The sequence below is a fragment of the Schistocerca piceifrons genome, chromosome 6 (genome assembly GCF_021461385.2).
Source record: "Schistocerca piceifrons isolate TAMUIC-IGC-003096 chromosome 6, iqSchPice1.1, whole genome shotgun sequence".
NCBI lineage: Eukaryota > Metazoa > Arthropoda > Insecta > Orthoptera > Acrididae > Schistocerca > Schistocerca piceifrons.
This window is the reverse complement of record NC_060143.1, coordinates 232,153,703-232,178,442: the sequence shown is the minus strand read 5'-3', so window position 1 is coordinate 232,178,442 and position 24,740 is coordinate 232,153,703. Positions and strand designations below refer to the sequence as shown.

Sequence of the window (24,740 nt, the reverse complement as noted above, 5' to 3'; positions counted from 1 at the left end):
AAAATTAGTGCCCGTTACGACTTCAATGTAAACGCTGAACATATCTAACTAATGAACAGTGAAATGTACTAAAATGCTACAAGAAGAGAATGATAAAATAATAAGCTCAACATTCTGCAAAAAAATCAAAGTGGGACAAAGTTAAATTTTCAAAGCGTTTTAATTATGGAATATAGATAAAAATAGTTGTGTAATAGGGTGAAATCGTCGCAAACAATACCGTGTATAATAGCGGTTGTCTACTGGTTTCTATCGAACTAGTTGTCACGAGATATTGGGGAAATTTAGTACAGTAATTTCACGGCTTTCCAGATTGGAAAGGAGCGCCTGGTCCCCGGTACGAAACCCGCCCGGCGGTCTTGTGTCGAGGTCCGGTGAGCCGACCAGTCTGTGGATGGTTTTTAGGCGGTTTTCCATCTGCCTCGGCGAATGTGGGCTGGTTCCCATTATTCCGCCTCAGCAAACATAGGAGTTAAACTCGTCTGGTGTGAGACGTTCCCTGGGAGGGGGGGGGTGTCCACCGGAGTCCGAACCGCTCATTAACGCTGAAAGAGTGGTTAGCCGTGTGGCGGCGGAGGGGTGAAGTGGACTGCAGTAGTCGTCGTGGGGTTGTGGACCACTGCGGCTGCGGCGGGGACGGAGCCTCTCCGTCGTTTCTAGGCCCCCAGTTAACATACAATACAATACAGTAATTTCACAAACTTTATTTCTCTCCTAATAATAATTTATTTTACAGTTATAAAATACAGATTTTTTTTCCCCGCAATCTTCGGCTTTTTCTTTTTACTTTTGATTTAATTTTTTGCATCTGGCAACAATAATGGAAAAGCAAAGGAATTGAAGTGGTAGATGGGTGGGAACGAAACCCCGAAACAAGGTACTGGAAAGGGAAGGGAGTAACGAAGAGGAGAGACCTAACATGGAGTCTAACATCTGTTAAAGTGGAAATATCTCTGGGTAGATTACATGATAGGATAGGAAAGGTAGGGAGAGATTATTAAAACTTCACTGGCATATGATAATGTGTACCATTGTTTAAAGTTGGGGGAGTAGTGAAATAAATACTAAAGAGTAGTAAAACTGGAAACGAATGTTGAAAGAATTGCGTGGTTGGTGCTAGTGAAGGGACATGCATGGAGTTCGAGGATTCAGATGGAGCATGAACGAAGTGTCCTGCTGTGTGTTTTGTAATTCGACGACACCGTAAAAGGCATAAAATCTTTATCGTGTCCAAAATAATTTTGTTTCATTGCTTATTAAATAGACCACTCATGTTGGGTTGAGTGTGCGCAGATTGTAGTTAAAAGTACCGTAAAATGAAAGAACTTCTCCTTGTGTGACCCGTCCTAGAATATTGCTCAAGTGTGTGGGACCCGTACCAAATAGGATGAACAGGAGAAAGAAGGGAAGCACGGATGATCTAAGATTTGTTTGTTTTACCTAAGGGAGAGCACTCCGAGATGCTGAAAAAGCCGAACTGGCAAATGCTTGAAGATAGAAGCGAGTTATCCCATAGAAATCTACTTTGAAAGTTTCAAGAATCAATCCTAGGTGATGAACTAACGTATCGTTCCGCAAGGATCGCCAAGGCAAGTTTAGATTATTCACAGCGCGCACAGAGGCATTTAAGCAGTTATTCTTCCAGGGCCCATACATGAATGAAACGGAAAAAAGCTCTAAAAGCGCGTACATGGGTAGCACCCTCTGTCCTCTGCCATTCGCTTCACAGTGGTTTACAGAGTGTGGACATAAAAGTAGATATCACAGTCGTAGATATTCGAATAATGAGCGTGCGTATCATCCTTCGTCACACGTATCGATTCTATCGTATACGACACTGCCTGCTGCGATAGCTCGACTGAACAGTTGTCGATAGCAGTAACGTCATGTTGTGGTTGCAACACAGTCGGTCGTCGGACGTTAACTGTGATGTGTGGATGTACGTAGTGAAGTATGCAACACGAAGTGACGACTGTCAAACGTGATGCATCTTTCGCTGGACAGTATGATACGAATACGTCTGTGTGGTAATAAACAAATTGTCAGTTCCTTGAAACTAGTGGCGCATGAATGCTTGAATATTAACTGACCTTCGAGCAATCCTTTGTTTAAACTGTTTGCAAGGTGGGTTTATTGTTTATGTACCAGTAACAACTAGTGACAAGTAAGAAAATGTATGTTTTGCTCAAATCTATGCAACTCGTCAGCGTCAGACAGTGATCTCCAAGTGCGTGCATGTAGCTGCTTATTCTGATGTAAGTTTCTAAGGCAGAAATGCGCTGTCAAAAGAGTATCCGATTTATGTGTTAAAATGTTCACTGTGAAACGAAATTTCGATTTTGAAAACCCGAACGTGATATGCATTAAAACTGTTTCTAAGTGACAAAACATTATTGTTTTTGTGATGTTCCTGTTTACATACGAATTTTTACATTGATTTCCATGCCTTGCAAGATTCCTGAATTAAGGATTGCAATTCTTTATTCCTTTTACAATTTCGTTAGATGAATCTGTCGTCAGATTTATACCGACTCGGAATTCTGTTTACAACGTGTTGGTTCGTAATGTTTCGCTGTCACCTGTTTACCATATTTTGTTGTGAAGATTCATTGTATTTGAACATTTCGATGTTTGGAGCAAGTGCGCCCCCTCCCCCCACACACAAACTCTACATGAGATGTTAAAAATGTTGTTCATTGTTTTGTGCCTTCTTGGTGCAGGGTGTTGGCATTAACAGCTTAGTACTTACTGGCTTGCATGGTTGCATGTGACGTAAACATTTTTGTACGGGTGTAAGTTGTTTCCTTGTAGCTTTTTAACCAAAATTTGCTGAAACCAAGTGAGTTGATGCTAACAGTAAATTATTTCTAACTGTATTATGTCAGTTGATGTTTCAAAATAAATCATGATATACATCAAAATGATATTCTCAAAATTACACATTTCAGATTGATCATTTACTTTGTTGTGAATGTGTATGATTAATCTTTTGTAGGAGTACTAATTTCCTGAAGTGGATAACAATATGGAAGAGATGTTAATGCTGTCCTCGCAGAGTCCTCTTTCCTTGCTTGTGAAGTTTGGAATAATGGGGTGGAATGACAGTTGTGCGGAAAACTGTTCTGGACATGGGGAATGCCACAATGGGACATGTCTTTGTGAGGTGAGTGCTCTTTTCTTTTATGTTCAACAGTGATTTTATTGTAGAGTTACATAGTCATAAAATATCAAGAGATGTCATTATAAATATCCATACTAGAGGCAAGTTCCAGGCAGTTGTTAATGATGGTTTCCTGAATGCAAATTTGGAACTGGTGTGCACTACTTCTGTGTTGTTAAAGGGTAGCGGAACACAGTAAAAAAGTTTGTGAAGTGTTCTTGTGTGAAAGTGGGTTATCCATTGTATAACAACAGCCCCTACATAAATATTAAAGAGGGCTAGTGAAATGCTTCAATATTGTCTGGCTAACAAGATAAGGATTAATGAAGAAAGGGAGAAACATTATATCAGTAATGTGATAGGTGACATAATTAAGTCTTACTGATATCAATTTTTTCTTCTGTTAGGCATTCCAATTCCTGTCTTCTCATTCATTATTCCATAGATCTACAGATTTCACTTCCCGGATATATTACGGTTTGACCTAAGCATCCGATCCCACCCGTATATTTGTGACGTCATGGGTCAAAGCAGACGGGCGGGATCGGACGCTTCCGAATTTCCTGTATTACTTGCTTTTGGTGACTATTTATAAATCATTTTGTAATTTACATTCTTAATCTTTGCTTGTTCTTTTTACATTCAACCTGTCACCTACACACATGAATTCTCACTGATAGAACTTTCTAATAACTGTCCACATCGAATCTTCTGCACACTTTTTACAAATTTCTTTATCAACCTTCCCTGCAGTATCTCATTCTGTGAAGGATTAGACTGTGTTTCAGTTCTTAGGTATAAATTTTCTACTTAAAATTGTATTGTTCATACTCTTCCACTTAATCTCTGGAAGAAATGTGACTGATTTTCAATGATCCAGTTTATTTATTTTTGTTGCAGTAAGACTACTTGTTTATTCAGCAAGCAGGATTATTGTTTTAAAAAATGTCAGGGAACCTTCCTACCTGGAAAATCTGCAGAATTTCTAATAACTTTATGTAATAATTCATTAATGAAATTTCATCATTTAATATTTGTGTGTACATAAGTTTCAGACGTATTAATTGCAAAGTTATGTTTTATTTTATAGGTTAATAAATTAAAATAGAAGAGATTTAAATTTATTATTCAGAAATTTGCTTATTACTTAATAGTAAAACATTGTTTCAGATTCAGTTTGATGGGAAAGACTGCCATGTACCAAACCTCAGTTACTTCGTTGCATTTGCGACCGTTTTCTTCCTGCTTGCATTTGTGTGCCTTGTGCAGCTAGTAATGTGCATTGTAGCAGAATGGCAGCGCATGAAGGCCCCATCCTTTCTTCGTGCCTGCCGAATAACTACACAGAAGCTGTTATACTTTGTAGTCTTCTTGGCTGCTGTCATTAGGGGTGCATACTTCACTTCTCCAGTAAGTACTTGTAATATTTTGAAGGTTAACAGATATATACACTAACTTATTGCAATAATTTTGCTACTTTATCATCGCAGATGAATTTTGCCATGATGCTCCATCAGTAGTAGCGATTAAATCAGACAGTGCCTGGACTGTTTTGACAAGACTTCAGATTTGTTAAACTTCAGTATATTTTAATATTAGAAACAACATTTAAACTTTCTGTAATTCTGTAAGCACTACCATAAGAGGAAAGTATAAATAATTAAATTTTTGTGCAGTATGAGAAATGGGACATTGTATTTGCAATAGGCAAATTTAAAAAAATCAGCTTTATGCATTTGGATATTACGATATCTAAGGAGGTATTGCGATTCTTTGTGTCAACAAAACTATTGAAACTGCATATTAAACTAAAATACCAGACTGTAGGATGCTAGATGGCTTGTAGTCAGCTTGTCAGCCATTGTTTTGTATTTGTGATGAAAAATAATGAGCTGTGTCATTATTTCTTTCTGGAGAACATAATACAAACATGTCTTTGGTACAACAGTAACTGAATGTTAAGAGGTGAACAGTGACATTTGTCTTTGACTAAAGTGCACCTACAGTGTCTGTTGCCCTTGCGTTGCACACAAATGGTAGTTCTTTGCTGACATTAGTCATAGGCAATTGGGTAACAGTGTATGATAACCGATGAAAATCACTGAATCTAATGATTCCTTTTGGTGGTATATACAGTAGGATAAGGCTGCCTCCATAGTGCAGCGGCAGCGTTACCGTGTTCCACGTAGGGGGCCTGGGTTCAAATCCCAGCAGGGGACGGGGTGTTGTGTGTCCATCATCATCATTGACTTGCAAGTCGCCGATGTGGCGTCACCTAAAAAGGACTTGCAATACTGCAGCCGAACTCCCCCGAATGGGGCCTCCCGGCCAACAATGCCATACGATCATTATATATAATAGTTGGATAAAATACCAGCTAAGTTTGTTTACTAAACATAGAAGGTGAACTGACTCAAGATTCGTCCTATTGAGTTCCCATTGTCTGCCATGTTAGTTGTTACCAGCATCAGCACACAGTGCAACTGCAGCCAACACAATAAGCTCACTTCTACCTTGTTCTTCACCCACCTTGCAAAATGAATATATCTCTGAAGTACAAACATCAGAAATGAAAATATGATATCTGAGACAAAACATTGTCTGCTAACCAAGTGACAAAAGGAAAAAGAGAGAAAAAACCTTTACACAGGAGGTACAGATACACAAATTTTTCTATTTGTTTGGTTCTGCTCTAGCAGTTCTGACTTCAGTGGCTCATGGACAGTTGTTTTATCATTTCAGGTATGCAGTTGGTTACGCAATGACTCTTTTGTTATGTTCAGGTTTAATTCAAATTGAAATTATTTGGGAACAGTCAGTTGGGGCACATGAAATTTTGAAAATAAGCTTCATCTTTTGTAGTTGTAGGGAAAGTAAAGAAAAGTGTGCATGTAAGTGGAATCCTACTCCATTGCAATACTGTCTTTGATTTTTTACCTGATTCTGATGTCGTATGTTAGTCTACCACTGACCAATTCATTTGTTAAACAGTTCTTACATCTGTTGATGATGCTGTGGAACTTAATACAGTGTCTGTGCCGTAGTTATATAAAATTATACTCAGAGGTACTTAGATGAAATTATAATAAGGTAAAACGTAATTATACCTACTTAGGCTGCATTAGACTTAAGACAGTTCCATAATTAGTGTTGTGATATAATGCTTAGTGACAATAACATTTACTGTTTCAATAAATTGTACTTAGACTGAAGAAGTTAATATTTTGTATCTACAGACTGCATTTGAAGAGGGGTGGTCAAGTAGCCTAATGAGTGCTTACTACCCCCTTGTTCTTTCTGGTGCATCCCTCATTGTCTGTTTCTGGGCTGAGGTAAGTACTAAAATTCTTTCAGCTTGCATATTTTGTCAAATGATATATTTCTGTCAATAACTTTTCAATTTTAATTCAAAAAATATTTGGTTCTGTTTCTGGACTATGGACTGTAATCTGGGGATTATGGAAGTGTCCGATTCCACCCGTCTGCTCTGACCCGTCATCAGTATGGCGGAAATTACTATTATACGCGTCTCCAATATGCCGCTTATCATGTCACAAGAGATACACGGCAAAAAACACGAGCATACGTATAAATAAGACAATAACATCTCCCTCCAATTATACAATCAAACTAACGGGACAACTGCGGGAAATTGGGGGTTTACGGAGGGGACAAGCTAAAAAAAAAAACACGATCCCAAAACACATAAAATGATGAACAAAAAAAGTAATTGCAAAATCTAAGAGAATTGGACACTTCCCTTGATCTATGTAGGTCAACCATAACTATTGATACGAAAAAACCAACACCTACAAGTACGAGAAACAGAACCAAAACCACAACACCTCAAAAATTGAAAAGTCAAACATCCCTAAGCAAATGAAAACACATTCGATACACAATAAATACACGAAACATTACAACTCGAGAAAAAAAGAACCAAACAAACAATTACTTACCACCAACAAATTTCGGCACTGCGAAGTACCTCGGCAAACTTACACACACACACACAAAACTCATAGACTCCGTGCCGTAATGACCTCACACAACAACACTCTTACGTCATGGCTCAAAGCAGACGGATGGAATCGGACCCTTCCGTTGACCCATAATCTGCTAATCATATTGCAGTTCAAATGACCTCACATAATCAACTGTTTCACGGCTCTGAAAAAATAAAATATGTTTCATTGCATACTATCTCTAAAGAGTACTTTTGTATACAGCTGTCACGTAAATGGGATGGCATTCATTAGAGAAATAGGAAAAAAAAGTGAGGTTGATGATTTGCAAGGGCCTTTTTTAGAGTGAGTTGTTGGTTTTGACAGATTGATCGTGTAACTTATTCGTAATAGTAGTGTAACAGACTCACTCACTTTGTAGAGTGGGTGCTAGACGTGATTGTAAACAAATAATTTAGTAAGTAGCTGAATGCAAAACTTCCTTGGTTATCTCTACCTTCTGCTTCATATTTACTTTGTGCGCTGAGTGGTTGTCTTATCATGTACACACATTGTGGAGACAAAGTACGGAGTGATTACTGAAGGAACTCAATAGTAATGCCAACATTTTTGGGACTTTGAATGTCTAGAAAATTTCTGAATCTACACACATTCCTATTTGTTTGTGCAGAATTGGCAAATATTTTGTCACCAGTAATTGTTTGTGTATGAGGGCCTGTGCCAGGAAAAGAGAGAAGTTGTTTATCAGTTTGAAAACTTGCCACCTGTGCAAGATATAATGTTGTTGCCAGACAGTTAAATTTTGTTAATTCACCAAATATTTCAGCCTTATGTATAATTCCATCTCATAATAATAAAAGGTGCCTCTCTTCAATTACATAAAGGAAATGTATCACTTCCTGGTTTGTCCAGTAGTTCATTCCACACAAGATCACTTTTCCACATTAAACAACATTCTAAAAACCATGTAGTCTTTTGACAACCCATATGTGACAGAGAATTTACATAGCTTGAAAATTATTGTGAGAGCTAAAAACCAGTATTCAAAACCATAATTCTTGAATCAAAATTGGAATGATTATGTGACTTGCGAGAAGCAGTTATGGGCTAATTCATTTGCTAAAAACCTAATTTGGAAGACCATGTGGAACTAGTGAACAGGCAGTAACATTTGTGAAAATTGTTAACAGAAAAAAAGAAACCCAAATGAATCAAAAATTTTGGGATGTATAGAACAGTGGACCAGCAGTAGTTAAGATTGTAGCTCATAGGCCCAGCATGCGTTCCTTCTGTGATCAGAAAAGGGATGTGATGGATAGCTCAGTGGTATTTATGCAGTCCAGTGAAACAGATATGTGAAAAGTTATGAAACTTTACAGTCGTCGTTGAATTATCACAAAGAATTGGGGAAACATTGCTTTGTCATTCGTAAAACTGTAAATCTACATAGAAGACACTTTGGACTGCATTGTTGAAAATTCATCCTCAGACATTACTTTCACACATACAACAATATAATGAGACTTCTTGCACTACTATTAGTAATCTAAATTGGCTGGAAGAGTACAATATAGAATTCAAAGTACCTGTCCTATCACTCAAAAATTCCACAAAAGTTAATACAAGCGAACACCATTGGAGTCATCTCAGTTGCCATTTCAACATGTGAAATATCTACCTTGCAACATATAGAATCTGTGGGAAACATTTAAGACAACCTATTCTACACAACAGTGCAGTACTGAATGTGCCTAACTGATTCACACGTCAGCTATTCTCTTTATATAATGCCAGCAGGTAGTCCTACATACGGTTGACGCACTTTATCTTTCCCTCTCCATAAAATTTGCTGTTGCAATGCACATAAATTGTATTTTCGTTATTACTTGAATTGTTTCTTGCTCGGAACAAATTACATGAAAACACAGGTTTTAAATACATTTACGAGCGTGTCAGGAGGGTCTGCACCCACTCTTCCTCTCCCCTACTCCACTCTCTCCTCCCCTTCACCTTCTTTTCCCTCTCCCTTTCCATGTCTCTTTCCTCCACCTCTTCCCTTCCTTTACTCACTCTCCACCCCTACAGGCCTGGGGGTTAGAATAGGCCCGAGCTGTTCCTGCCTGTCGTAAGAGGCGACTGAAAGGAGTCTCTCACCTTTTGGCCTGCATGTGATGGTCCCCTGTAGGGTTTGACCTCCAGTTTTCAACATTTTCCCCAAGAGCGAGCCAATTGGGGAAGGGCGCCTTACACAATGCATCGTGCATTGAGCTCTTTAGCCCATTTTCTCATCGTGCCATTGCAGTCCTGCTCATCCTCCATCTCTTGAGCAAGGAAACTTTCCTGGGTGTGTTTTCCTCCACCCACTATGCAGTGCCATTTTCTGCACCGATGAGGACCACGGAACTCTTTGCACCTCATATCCAGCACGGTATCCAGTCCGTTGTGGTGGGGCTGCCATGTACCCTGTTGGTTGTTGCCCCCTGACTGCACAGGGATCGCAGTGCTGATGCCTGCACCATTAACTCCCCACGTATGCCAAGAAGTAGATGCCTGCCACCCTAGGGCATCAAGACTCCTGGCAATGGCCATCCTGCCAGGTGGCCTTTGCTGCGGCTGAGTGGCACCTGTGGGGAGAGCCCCTGATCGTAGTGGGTGGCATCAGGATGGCTGACGCGCGATGACGTGTACCACGTCATCACTTGCCAGTGATCAAACACCAGCAGTCTCTAAGTGTTCCAAGTCTCAGTAAAATGCAAAGAAATATGATCCTAAATCGTTTTTGTCCATGGCCACACCATGGGAGGAACGCGAGGCTAAGGATGTCAGCGAACCTTATTCACCCCGGTACCCTGTATGTACGAGAGCTGATGGGGACTCCTTCGTCTCGATGAAGCCTCAGTTGTTTGTAGAGCATATAGAGTACAAGTTTGAAGAGGTGGAGGGCTTTTCCAAAATGCGGTCATGGTCAGTTTCGATAAAAATGGCATCCTCTACCCACTCACGGGCATTACTTGCTTGAGATAAGCTGGGGGATGTTTTTGTTACCATCATGCCTCAGAAGAACTTGAATGTGGTTCAGAGTATTATATTCCACAGGGACCTTCTTTTGCAGTCTGACGATGAGCTGTGCGCCAATTTAGAGTGATGAGGAGTTCATTTTGTCTGGTGCGTGCTTCGCGGTCCAAGGCGTAATCAGGTTGCCACTGGTTCCTTCATCTTGGTCTTCAAGGGTGACACATTACCTGATAAGGTCAAGGTGATGGTCTACTGCTGTGATGTCAAGCCCTATATCCCTCCCCTGATGCAGTGCTTTAAGTGCTGGAAGTTCAGCCATATGTCTTCCCGTTGTACTTCATGCATCACGTGTCGAGATTGTGGTCATACATCCCATCCCAATACTCCATGTGCCCCACCTCCCACCTACATCAACTGTGGAGAACATCAATCCCCTTGTTTGCCAGACTGCAGGATTTTACAGCGACAAAGGAAAATCGTGGAATAAAAGACCCTGGACCGACTGACCTACACTGAGGCCAAGAGGAAATTTGAGTGCCTACATCCTGTAGGTATGACCACCTCTTACGCCACCAATACGAGGAGAGTTGTAGGCCCATCAGTTCTGCAAGTTCCATTCGGCTCTCAGAGCCGGAAGACTATACCTGCCCCCATGATGGTGGGGGGGGGGGGCACTTCCCTCCCTGTTGCTCCTGTGCCACCTACTTCGGGAGCACTGTCCCCCCCAACCATCGGGGACACCGGTTCCACTTCTTAGCTAGGAAGATGTCCTTTGCATCAGTCCCTTCCCAGGTTTCTGCTAGTGGGAAAGGTGACACCCGCCAGTGGCTGAAGTGCCCAAAGGCAACCGCCATAGGGCTTCATGATCATCCTCAGTCCTGGAGACTGAATCAGTGAAGCCCTCCCAGCCAGAGGATCCCAAAGATCATTGAGAGAAATCCAGAAAGACCGAGGGAATTGCGGTGGCACCCACATCACTGCTGCCTACAAGCTCTGCATCTGAGGATGAGGTGAAGATTCTGGTACCCGCTGAGGGCCTAGATCTTGCCAGACCCTCAGACACAATAGATATAGCCTGTTCAGGAAATAAGTCGGTGGCAGCAGGTGACCCTGAGGCGTAGACTACCTCATTGATTGTTTCATGCCTTCCCAGTCTTACAATGACGGCATCCTCCTGTGCTCCAGTGGTATTGTGGCAGTTTTTTCCACCACCTGGCTGAGCTACAGCAACTGTTAAGCTTTACACCTGCTTTGTGCATTGCCCAGTGAATCCTATAATGCCCCATTTAAAGAGCGGGAGCTTGTCAGTGCCCTTGCACATTGCCCATCTCCATGCCCTTCTGTCTACACCCCTTCTACCCTTTCCCTACTCCCTCTATACACACACACACCACACACACACACACACACACACACACACACACACACACTCACTGTCTGTCCACTGGTAGCTGTTGCCTCAAGTTACCTTAATGCTTCAGTTGTTAAAATAATAAAAGTGTTGCACTAGCAACTGTACTCATATGAATGGAATGCCATCCATTGATTACAAGTTCATGAAACTCATTGTTTTGATTAGGTAGTCTTTTCATTGTGGGTGAATGACTTTGAGAAACGTTGCTCCTGCCAGGTGCAAAATGCGTGGTGTAATTCGACTTTTATTTGCGAAAGCATCTACAGCTGCTCAGATTCATCTAGAGTTATGCCCATTAGATGAGCCTACAGCGATTAGTGAAGAAAAGGCTTGACAGCACGTTATAGACTTCAGAGGTGGCCATACAAATGATCCTGGTGGCGAGTGGAAAGGAGGGCCTAAGCGGACGAAAAATTGCCATCAGGTGAACTATTTGTGCTCAGGTTGATGAATTTCCCGGTCTTGGATGTCCCACTATTTGCATAGTTGCCACGAAAAATCTGAGGTTTCGCAAAGTGGGTACCGAAAACGCTTGAGTGAATTTCATGCGAACCACCGTGTTTGGACTGCTATCGACATGATGTAGATGACTTGTTTTTCCCCATACAGGCAAAACAGCCAATGTAGTAGCGCCATTGACAACACCAAACCGGAAAATTCAAATAATCTTCTAACTCAAGTCGAGAAATGGTGACTACTGTTTGCTGGGAAGAAAAGGGAAACTTTATCCACGATAGTCCACTACAACGCAGTCCAGCCACCACTGTTCTTATCGACGATAAGATTCACCATTTCCGCAGGGGACGCGTCTACCATCCAACCACCTACCCTACACTCCCGACGTTGCACACAGCGACTGTTACGTCATTTTGCACGTGGAAACCAAGGTTTAGTGAGCAACAATTCGAATGTGACGATGGACCAAAACCGCTGGTGTCAATTGGTTCAGTTATCAGGGACAAAACTGAACAGAGGGGATGAAGAAGCTAGTGCAGTCGTACGAAAAGTGCATAGACGTGTACGGTGGACACCTAGAAAAGAGAAGAAAGCTTTTCCTAACGCATATGTTTACGACCGAACGGCTCTTTCGGAATACTCTCCGTAACTGCATAATCCGAGATACTGTAGTATCCGGACATTGTTATGATTTATTGTATCTCCAGATAAGTGGCGTGCAAATAGCCACAATCCGGACAAAAGTAACTTGATTCGCTAGATCACTGGACAAAAAATCGGTCACCCCCACGAGGCATTACACCAATACTCTGTAACGCCACCTCTAGCGTGGGTAAAGGCCACTATTCTCCAGACATGCTATATGCAGCTAAAACAATCCATTGTTGATTAAATCCCGCCAAATGGTGGGGGGTAGTTGTTACTACGTTTCACCTTGTTTTCAAATATTTCCCGACACTTTCTATGCGGGCGATATATTGGACGAGGACAGGTGCGCCAGATGACCGAGAATTCATAAAATCAGGAATGTATGGATGCAAGCTGTGAACATGGCAGCTGTTGTGAAACTTAAAATTTTTCCGGCGTATTAAATATTCGAAGAGATTTCGGAATTGCAATCGGTTTACGACGACCTTTTGCAATCCCGAAATCTCTTCGAACGGCAGCCGTTGTCTTGGAAGGAGGGACTGTCCACATATTACTCATCATGAAGATGTAGAAGATAGGGCAATATTTGGTCACTGAGAATGTTGAAATAAAAATTGTGGTTCGTGCAGGAATAGGTCCAAGTCATGATACGAAAAGTACCCCCATAACATCACAGCGCTGCCTTCGGCCTGAACTGCCGCCTTTACGCACAGCTGGTTAAACGCCTCGTCGGGCCGTTGGAGCATTCCACCCCACGCGTCTTTCGAAAACAGGCAAAACCAGGACTGCTCTGGGCACACTGTTCGCCTACAGCCAGCCACGAACTGTTTCTGTGCTCTTTGGTCCATCGAATGCGTGCCGGTTTATGTTTAAGTTGTAACAAGCGTCTCTAGTCCCTGTCAGTTAGGGTTCTTTTACGACAAATTCTCTTATACAGTGTGACGTGGCTGCGAGTGTTACACCATTTCTTGTAGACACTTTGGATAGTCCCCATTGCTACACCACCAAATTGGGCAACTTCATTCACAGCATGTTCATGGACATGACCTAACATGAACGTTCCTTCCGTCAGTCTGTCGCGACTCCTCGTCGATTCATCTTACTGCGCCTGGTTCCAGGTCTGTTGAGCCTGTATAGGAAAGCTGTACATTGCCGAATGGTCATCCCAGGGAAGTGCCCCGCTTGGAGTGCACGTGCGGCCCACGTGTCAGTGCAGCGCGGGTGCAGGCGCACCGGAGCGCAGCCCTCGGGGTCGCTTGCCTCTCTCTGATCGATTGCAGAGCGCACTCCGCGCCTCCTTACAGATCTTTGTTCGCAACACCAGCGGCCGGCGAGGCGCACGGCAAAATGTTCGCTTCCAGTGGGACGCCCTACACCCCATCCGCTGTCGTCCGCGAAGTACTGTAGGGTGTTAGGTCGCCTTCTAGAAGGCTGAATCAGCGTCTCCGTCAACGTCATGATGCGTGACCGGTACAATATAGTGAGGCCTTTGTGTTCTTGGGTGTACCACCGTCCTTGCACTGACGAACAACTCATATGCTTACGGAATGCTTTTTAAGATAAGAGGTTGTACTATGTACGTCTACATTGTTGTTGTTGTTGTTGTTGTTGTTGTCTTCAGTCCTGAGACTGGTTTGATGCAGAGAATAGAAGCTTTCGAAATGTGGTCCTACAGAAGAATGCTGAAGATTAGATGGGTAGATCACATAACTAATGAGGAGGTATTGAATAGAATTTGAGAGAAGAGGAGTTTGTGGCACAACTTGACTAGAAGAAGGGATCGGTTGGTAGGACATGTTGTGAGGCATCAAGGGATCACCAATTTAGTACTGGAGGGCAGCGTGGAGGGTAAAAATCGTAGAGGGAGACCTAGAGATGAATACACTAAGCAGATTCAGAAGGATGTACGCTGCAGTAGGTACTGGAAGATGAAGAGGTTTGCAAAACAAATTTTTACGAGTTAAGGAAGGTAACAAAAAACAAAACTCGAATAAACGTTGCAGCATGGTAATGTCAATAAACTTGGATATTCAAATCGTTGCCCTTCTACAATTACATCTACTTAAATACTCTGCAAACTATTGTACACTGCATGGCAGAGGGTACATCATACCGGTATTTTTATCGACTTTCTATTGCATTCTAACCCGTGTTGAGCGAGGGAAAAAGACTTGTCTAAATGCCTCTGTGTGTGTGCACCCCCCCCCCCCCCCCGTTTTTTCCCCTGCGCGACATGTGCCGTATTTTACGGACAATAAGACGCACCCTAATTTTTAAGCATTTTTTAAAAAATAACGTTTGTATCATTTTTGTTCTTAGGTTGTAAAACAAGACTAAAAAAAAATCTTAACTTATAAAACCGAACTGACCATTAAAATTCGTGAAAATAGCGCCACCTATCGACCCTTGAAACTTTAGGGGCTGAAGCGGGAATATTCCACGCTGTCCCACAACAAATTCCACATTTTTTCAACTGAAATTGACATTGCGTTAGTTGTTGAACGCCCCTTGTGTACCCTGTGAGACCTGGTAACGATACTAAACACACACAACTCTGATGCACTTTGGTGGCCGACGTACCTTTCACAGAGAACTGCAACTCTTAATCATTTACGTGTCTGCCGATGGTGCGTTCACGCAACATCCCTGCAGAATCCATCTTTATGTCTGGACTGCAAATCCGATAGTATGCAGTAAGGACAGTTACAGCCCATGTTGTTTAAGACTTACTAAACACAGACTTCCGAAATGCCTTCACAAAAGAAGACGAATTAAATATTACAGAATTCGAATCGAGAACAGCTGCCAACATGAGTAACGTTAGAACTAAATATCCTCCGAGTAGGGAAGCAACTCAAATCACTTCATAAAAGCAAGTCTTCTGGTCCAGACTGTGTACCTATTAGGTTCCTTTCGGAGTATGCTGATACATTAGCTCCATACTTAACAATCATATACAACCCTTCGCTCGACGAAAGATCCGTGCCCAAAGACTGGAAAGTTGCTCATGTCACGCCAATATTCAAGAAAGGTAGTAGGAGTAATCCACTAAATTACAGGCCCATATCGTTAACTTCGATATGCAGCAGGATTTTAGAACATATTGTGTTCGAACATAATGAATTACCTCGAAGAAAACGGTCTATTGACACACAGTCAACATGGGTTTAGAAAACATCGTTCCTGTGAAACACAACTAGCTCTTTATTCACACGAAGTGCTGAGTACTATTGACAAGGGATTTCAGATCGAGTCCATATTCCTGCATTTCCGGGAGGCTTTTGACGCTGTACCACACAAGCGGCTCGTAGTAAAATTGCGTGCTTATGGAATATCGTCTGTTATGTTACTGATTTTGCGATTTCCTGTCAGAGGGGTCACAGTTCGTACTAATTGACAGAAAGTCATCGAGTAAAACAGAAGTGATTTCAGGCGTTCCCCAGGTTAGTGTTATGGGCCCTTTGCTGTTCCTTATCTATATGAACGATTTGGGAGACAATCTGAGCAGCCATCTTCATACGCTGTCGTATATCAACTAAAAAAGTCATCAGAAGATCAAAACAAACTGCAAAACAATTTAGAAAAAATATCTGAATGGTGCAAAAAGTGGCAGTTGACCTTAAATAACGAAAAGTATGAGGTCATCCACATTAGTGCTAAAAGGAACGCGTTAAACTTCGGTTACACGAGAAATCAGTCTAATCTAAAAGCCGTAAATTCAACAAAATACCTAAGTATTACAATTACGAACAATTTATATTGGAAGCAACACATAGAAAATGTTGTGGGGAAGGCTAACCAAAGACTGCGTTTCATTGGCAGGACACGTAGAAAATGTAACAGACCTACTAAGGAGACTGCCTACAATACGCTTGTCCGTCCTCTTTTAGAATACTGCTGCGCGGTGTGGGATCCTTACCAGGTAGGACTGACGGAGTACATCGAAAAGGTTCAAAGAAAGGCAGCACGTTTTGTATTATCGCGAAATATGGAAGAGAGTGTCACAGAAATGATACAGGATTTGGGATGGACATCATTAAAAGAAAGGCGTTTATCGTTTCGACGGAATCTTCTCACAAAATTCCAATCACCAAGTTTCTCCTCCGAATGCGAAAATATTTTGTTGACACCGACTTAAATAGAGAGGAACGATCACCAAGATAAAGTAAGGGAAATTAGAGCTCGTACTGAAAGATATAGGTGTTCATTCTTTCCGCGCGCTATACGAGATTGGAATAATAGAGAATTGTGAAGGTGGTTCGATGAACCCTCTGCCAGGCACTTAAATGTGATTTGCAGAGTATCGATGTAGATGTAGACTTCGCGAATAATTCGATGAGAAAAGTTACATTTTTCACAAATGAAAACGGCTGCGTGTTCTGCAGTTATGTCGGAAGAACAGTAGACAAGTCCACAGTCAGATAGTGTGGGATTTTACTTTCGTACAAAGCTTGCGAGCAGTTACTTGATATAAACAAAACTTAAAACTGTAAACTTCACAAACATGCAAAATGTTCTCGTGATTCACAGTCAGTCGTACCATGCAAAAACGAGGGACTAAGAATGCAGTAGGATATCAAATGGAATCGATTAGGTCCAGTAGTGGGCCAACCAAATGGAAGGATTCACTTGTAGGATGAAAAGCAGAGCTTGTCTAAAGCATAGATTTACACTGATGTGACAAGTCATGGGACAGCGATATGAACGTGGCAATATGGTGTACACAAGGTATAAAAACGCAGTGCATTGGCGGAACTGTCATTTGTACTCATGTGATTCGGGTGCATAGGTTTCATACGTGATTATGGCCATACGACGGAATTAACAGACTTTGAAGGCGGATTGGTAGTTGGAGATAGACGCTGTAATATTTCTCGCTGTGCAGCCATCATATTCATGTACAAGCTCTTCTTAGAGTATTTGAGAAGGCAGAAGTGGCAAGATAACATAATGTGATGTAGGTACCGATGACAGATGGTTTGTTCGGTACGGGTCTCGGGTGAGAAAAACCGCCTAAACAGTGGTCATTCTCCGCAATTGGCTGCTGCGTTCCGAAGTTGCGCGCCAAAATGATAATGTTCTGTTATTCATATTAAACAAACTAAACAGCCTATTTACTTGCATTTCACATTAAAGGATCTCCCAATAGCATCATTATTCCATTATTTCACAAGTATGAATAACTAGCAGAATGACAAACAACTGCTAAACGAAAAGGCAGACGAAGCACTTCGGTAGGTCTTCGAATCGTGCCTAATTTGACAGGCGAAGTGGTTCGGCTGTAAGATCAGAGCTGGTTCGGCAGTGTTGAACAGACATGTTGTCTGCCGCGGTCAGTGTCAGATAATATTTTATTAGCAATCCATTGTTTTTAAAAATAAAACTGATTTGGCAGTGTAGGGGGACAGACATGTTGTCAGTCGCGGTATCAGTTAATACTTACTTTGCAATGTCTGCGTTGTAAATATGAGAGCTGTAAGTATGGAGCCGGCCGATGTGGCCGAGCGGTTGTAGGCGCTACAGTCTGGAACCGCTCGACCGCTACGGTCGCAGGTTCGAATCCTGCCTCGTCATGGATGTGTGTGATGTCCTTAGGTTAGTTGGGTTTAAGTAGTTCTAAGTTCTAGGGGTCTGATGACCTCAGAAGTTAAGTCCCATAGTGCTCAGAGCCATTTGAACAATTTGTAAGTATGGAAATGAGCAGTTCATAATTTTTTTGAGGAAGGGAAATTATTTGTGACTCCGAAATGGAATGTTATTGTGCAGTTTCTCGTGTTCTGCTAATAAAAAGCGAGTGGCATCCCGCATAAACAAACTTATTGAAAATTTAATTATTCACATAAGATCAGTTCTTCTTTAAGAGTTTCTTACAATCTCAATATAACGGATTCACGACCCACGTGCTGTTTTCTGCGCAGGGGACAACTACTATACAAGACTGCAGGTTGTGAACATGTATTAGAACTTAAGCATTCCACTCAGGGCGGTGAAAGCAAATAGGCACTTGGCGTGTACTGCAGCCCTAGTACAACTGAGATCAGTGACACGTTATCTACTTCTACTTTTACATCCATACTCCACAAGCCACCTGACGGCGCGTGGCAGAGGGTACTTTGAGTACCTCTCTCGGTTCTCCCTTCTATTCCAGTCTCGTATTGTTCGTGGAAAGCAAGATTGTCGGTATGCCTCTGTGTGGGCTCTAATCTCTCTGATTTTATCCTCATGGTCTCTTCACGAGATATACGTAGGAGGGAGCAATATACTGCTTGACTCGTTGGTGAAGGTATGTTCTCGAAACTTCAACAAAAGCCCATACCGAGCTACTGAGTGTCTCTCCTGCAGGGTCTTCCACTGGAGTTTATCTATCATCTCTGTAAGGCTTTCACAATTATTAAATGATCCTGTGACGAAGCGTGCTGCTCTCCGTTGGATCTTTTCTATCTCTTCTATCAACCCTATCTGGTACGGATCCCACACTGGTCAGCAATATTCAAGCAGTGGGCGAACAAGTGTACTGTAACCTACTTCCTTTGTTTTCAGATTGCATTTCCTTCGGATTCTTTCAACGAAACAGTCTGGCATCTGCTTTACCGACGATCAACTCTATATGATCATCCCATTTTAAATCACTCCTAATGTCTACTGCCAGATAATTTATGGAATTAACTGCTTCCAGTTGCTGCCCTGCTGTATTGTAGCTAAATGGTAAAGGATCTTTATTTCTGTGTATTCGCAGTACATTACACTTGTCTACATTGAGATTCAATTGTCATTCCCTGCACCATGCGTCAATTCGTTGCAGATCCTCCTACATTTCAGTGCAATTTTCCATTGCTATAACCTCTCGATATACTACAGCACCATCCGCAAAAAGCCTCAGTGAACTTCCGATGTTATCCACAAGGTCATTTATGTATATTGTGAATAGCAACGGTCCTACGACACTCCCCTGCGGCACACCTATAATCACTCTTACTTCGGAAGACTACTCTCCATTGAGAATGACATGCTGCGTTCTGTTATCTAGAACTTTTCAATCCAATCATACAGTTGGTCTGATAGTCCATATGCTCTTACTTTGTTCATTTAACGACTGTGGGGAACTGTATCGAACACCTTGAGGAAGTCAAGAAACACGGCATCTACCTGGGAACCCGTGTCTATGGCCCTCTGAGTCTCGTGGATGAATAGCGCGAGCTGGGTTTCACACGATCGTCTTTTTCGAAACCCATGCTGATTCCTACAGAGTAGATTTCTAGTCACCAGAAAAGTCGTCATACTCTAACATAATACATGTTCCAAAATTCTACAACTGATCGACGTTAGAGATATAAGTCTATAGTTCTGCACATCTGTTCGACGTCCCTTCTTGGAAACAGGGATGACCTGTACCCTTTTCCAATCCTTTGGAACGCTACGCTCTTCTAGAGACCTACGGTACACCACTGCAAGAAGGGGGGCAAGTTCCTTCACATACTCTGTACTTAATCGATATATGATGGTACTGCCCTGGGAAATTTTTAACAATTCAGAAAAGAAAATTTTGCTTTTAAATTGAATGAATTCTTCTCTCTTAACTTTCTTTAGATCTTCACGATACACATGTACTTTCATTCATCACAAATTTATTTCTCTTAGCACCAAGTAAAGTTAAGTATCATGTGTCCCCTAAAGATGTGCTACCTGTTTAGACAAATAGTTTGGCTTACAAAGTTAATTTGGAGGAAAGCCATATAACAGAAACATTGACGAAAGTTTACCTACCTGTATCACCATATCAGAGGAAATCTTACACTGTACTGGATGCGCAATTCTGCATAATTATCCCCCCCCCCTCCCCACCACCACAGAGTGCACACTACACACTGCAGTTGAATAAAATTTTCTTTGGAAAAAAGAGGAGATAGTATGTAATATTTAATTAGGTAGGACAGGCTGTATAACCTCAATTCTTTGTAACATTTTAAATAAAGCCAGACACTTATTCCCTTTAAACAAAGCAATTATTATATTGAATACATTAAAATTTTAATTCATTACTTACACAGAGGTAGTATGAAAGAGAGAAATATTTTTGAGGGTATGGGTTTATCATACGCACGTATAATTATCCCCCCCCCCCCCCTGCCGCTCCTTTTTTCAACTTACCGTAACGCATCGTTTCGGAATTCAATATGCCGAGATTCACAGTGTCAAGAGGGCGCCGAGAATACCAAATTTTTGGCATTACCTCTCTCCACGGACAACGCAGTGGCGGACGGCGTTCACTTAACGACCGATGGAAGTGGGGTTTGTTTAGAGTTGTCATCACTAACAGACAAGCAACACTGCGTGAAATAACCACAGAAATCAAAGTGGGACCTACGACGAACGTATCCGCTAGGACAATGCGGCGACATTTTACGTTAATTAGCTATGGCAGCAGTCGACCAACGCGAGTGCCTTTGCTAACAGCACATCGCCTGCTGCGCCTCTCCTTGAGTCATGACCATATCGGCTGGACCCCTATATAAGTGGAAACCCGTGTCCTGTTCAGATGAGTCCTGATATCAGTAAGAGCTACCGGGTAGAGTTCGAGTGTTGCACTGACCCCATGAAAACATGGACCCAAGTTCTCAACAATGCACTGTGCAAAAAGGTCGAGGAAGCAAAATGTTACGGGCTGTGTTTACACGGAATGGACTGGGTCCACCGGCCCAACTGAACCGATCACTGACTCTAAATGATTGTGTTCGGCTGCGTGGTGATCGTTTGCAGCCAATCATGAACTTCATGCACAATGCGCGTTCAGGTGTCCATACATTTCCTCTTTGCACAAGCAGTCTGCTATGCATCCCCGTCTTTGCTCGAGAGTTTGTGCCGCTTTTATTGTGATGGAAAGGCAACAGAGAAGAAAAACATAAGGCGACTGTAGGTAAAAAAAAAAGTATCTAAGCAACAAGGTACGAGATATTCAAAGTGATGGCGACGTTATATTTGCAAAAATCATAAGGTCCCAGCGAGATTTTAGCTTTTATATTTGGGAAAGTGCAGCTATAAGTCTGGCAGTATCATTTCGTTAGCTAGAAACCAGCTTGAACTGTTTATTTCGCATTTAAAACAAAACGTTTCAGTGATTATTCCTGAAACTGAGAAATACCTAACAGAGGTTCTTAGTCGATATGTATAAGTTAATTGGCTTTCAATACCGTACGTCGTTCATACTTTATTTTATGAAAACGTTGTTTACACAATTTTAACAATAAAAGAATTAATCCTTGTACTCGACAGTCTTGAATGTCACAAACGTCAGAATTTACAACAACAGACGTTGTATTTTCCAGTTTTGTATGTTTTGCGCAATCAGTTTCCTGCCTTTAAATTTCTAGTAGTTTGTTGAGGAGCAACACATGCTTCATTTTTTCTTTTGTTGAAATTTGAGGCTCCTCAGTTGTTGTTTTATTGAGTCGCCATGGCATGAATATTCGCCCACAGTTTTCATATAACATTTTTAATAAATTTTTAAGCTGCTACATCTCTTTTCCTAGTTCGAGGCTCACATTATTTTTTACAGTTATATGATTGGAGACTTTTTATCTAGTACTTAAAGCTCAGGCCAATACATCTCAAATTTTTATGTAAATAATCTTCAGAAATAGTGTTCCATATGACTTCCCTTTGTCTGTAATCATCTATAAATTTCAGCCTGCATTCTTCTGAGCAAAAAGGCATAGTTGCACATAAAACACCTTAAAGCATATCCTCAACTTACTACATAACACACCAGAAGCAGCAAAACAGCGCAAAAGATTTCCACGTAATTCGGAAGCAATGCACAATTACGCACGGTCTCCATTTTGTGTAAATAATGCATGCACAAGTTCGCATGCGTTAGTTGCCCTCTTGGCAATGTAGGCGCATTCATAAAGTTGGAAAAAAAAATCGTTGAGTGGACACACCTCCACAAGACTCTCGTGCGGCCCGCATTACGCATTGGGACATCGCTCGAGTGTATGGGGCCTGTACCAAATAAGACTACCAGGTGATATTGAACAAAGAATGGCCACATTTTCTTTGACCCACGATAGTGTGTCACAGAGATGCTGAAAGGTCTGGACTGACAGATGCTCGAAGATGGACACCAACTACTCCGCGAAAGCCCGATTATTAAGTTCAGAATCCATCTTGGTCAGGGATCTAGGGATATGGTACAACTCGTAACATACAGTTTTCGTAAGAATTACAAAGACAAGATTTAGAGTAACTATTAGAGTACACCTAGGCAAATAAGCATTCTTCCCGCGCTCCATACACGAAAGGAAGCGGAATAAACCTTAATAATTGGTACAAGCGGAAGTATGCAGTTCCATGTTTATCGGAGTGAAGATGTATTTATGCGTGTACTCTTTGTTCTGAAATAGGGCAAGTGACAGCACGCGTTCTCATTTAAACCAGCTATAGATTTCGACACGTGTTACGTGAAGATCCCATACGTGTCAGTTGCGTGTATTTTATCTGATCCAACCCTTGCCTCCCAGATGGCGAGGGATAATTCGGCCCTGACCCCCTCGGGACTCATCTCCTTATTTGTGTGCAGTCCCTTGGCGTCGGACAACTCGTCCATCACTACTATCGGCACGTGTTAGTGCGCGCGTCCACTAAACCTCGACATCCCGTGTCTTGCCTATGATGCACTCGGACAAATTGCTGCTCGTTGGTGACGATTTCAGCTCGACGGTATCACGTTCATTTCCGGCGGCGTGTATCTGCTATATTTGGCCAGCTGCTTATCTCCATATTTACTGCACCGCCGCCCAGTCCATACTTCCAACGTTTCTCGCTACGTGACGTATTGAGCCGTGTCTGAAGAACAGCCGTCTTCCGCATACACCGAGCGAGGTGGCGCAGTGGTTAGCACACTGGACTCGCATTCGGGAGGACGACGGTTCAATCCCGCGTCCGGCCATCCTGATTTAGGTTTTCCGTGATTTCCCTAAATCGCTCCAGGCAAATGCCGGGATGGTTCCTTTGAAAGGGCACGGCCGACTTCCTTCCCCGTCCTTCCCTAATCCGATGAGACCGATGACCTCGCAGTTTGGTCTCTTCCCCCAAAACAACCAACTCTTCCGCATACGACTTTGCCCAGCGAGTGCGTTCCGTTTGGCATGGAGAGTAAAGTTGGCTTGCACTCACTGTTTCGGTTATTGTCTCATTAATCGCCTCACCCACCATACGTTTCGAACGGATGAATCATGAGTGAACACGAAAGACGAAGAATAAAATGCGTCCTGTGCGAGGCTGGAAGGCATGGTATGAAGCGCGTTATCATGTTGGTAGCTAATGAGAACAATTCACTCAAAAGTATGTATAGTTAACACAACATTTGTAGTCGTCTTCATCAACAGTCAACAGTGGTGTTATTTGACGGCATTCACCATCATAATGGCTGACACTTTGGCGGTATGATGCGGTAGTGTATGGAGATGAAAAAGCCCATGATTGGCTTGACGTCAGTATTCTGTATAATATCACAGTTTTTAAAGCGGCTCCTCATTTGATCTCACCAAGGTGAGCAGACTTCACTAGAGCTCCTTCCACCGCAGAAAAGTACGAAAAGGCAGTGGGAATCGAACGCGGTATCTAAGAGTCACTATATGGGCTGCGTTCCTTAACTACCACGCCATTGAGGCAACGTAGTACGGCCAATTTCGTTATCCGGGAATAGTCCTAGAATGCTCAGCGCAGCCGGCCGGCGTGACCGAGCGGTTTTAGGCGCTTCAGTCTAGAACCGCGCGACCGCTACGGTCGCAGGTTCGAATCCTGCCTCGAGCACGGATGTGTATGATGTCCTTAGGTTAGTTAGGTTTAAGTAGTTCTAAGTTCTAGGGGACTGATGACCACAGATGTTAAGTCCCACAATGCTCAGAGCCATTTGAACCATTTTTTGCTCAGCGCTCATATTCTTCCGTAAGTTGTAGCCTAGCATTTGCGGTTACTATCCATTACAGGTCGGTACAGTCCATACGTAAGCGTTAACAGAGATGATCGTGGAACAAGAAAGGAATTTTTTGGAAGAAAGGCGACACATTTTTTGCGAAAGTCT

General features: G+C 42.2%; 1 protein-coding gene across 5 annotated transcripts in view; it reads left to right on the top strand.

Moving 5' to 3' along the window:
• LOC124802736 overlaps positions 1–24,740 on the top strand; it is a 324,707-nt gene that overhangs the window by 95,611 nt on the left and 204,356 nt on the right. For 2 of the 5 annotated variants that reach the window (XM_047263715.1, XM_047263716.1), the window contains exons 2-4: positions 2,996–3,163; positions 4,331–4,570; positions 6,397–6,492. In XM_047263715.1, the coding sequence (XP_047119671.1) occupies positions 3,026–3,163; positions 4,331–4,570; positions 6,397–6,492 (474 nt within the window). In that variant the 5' untranslated portion in view covers positions 2,996–3,025. Of the gene's footprint in view, positions 1–1,891; positions 2,125–2,995; positions 3,164–4,330; positions 4,571–6,396; positions 6,493–24,740 lie in introns of those variants that run through there. The other 3 variants (XM_047263713.1, XM_047263717.1, XM_047263714.1) reach the window with 3 other exon arrangements.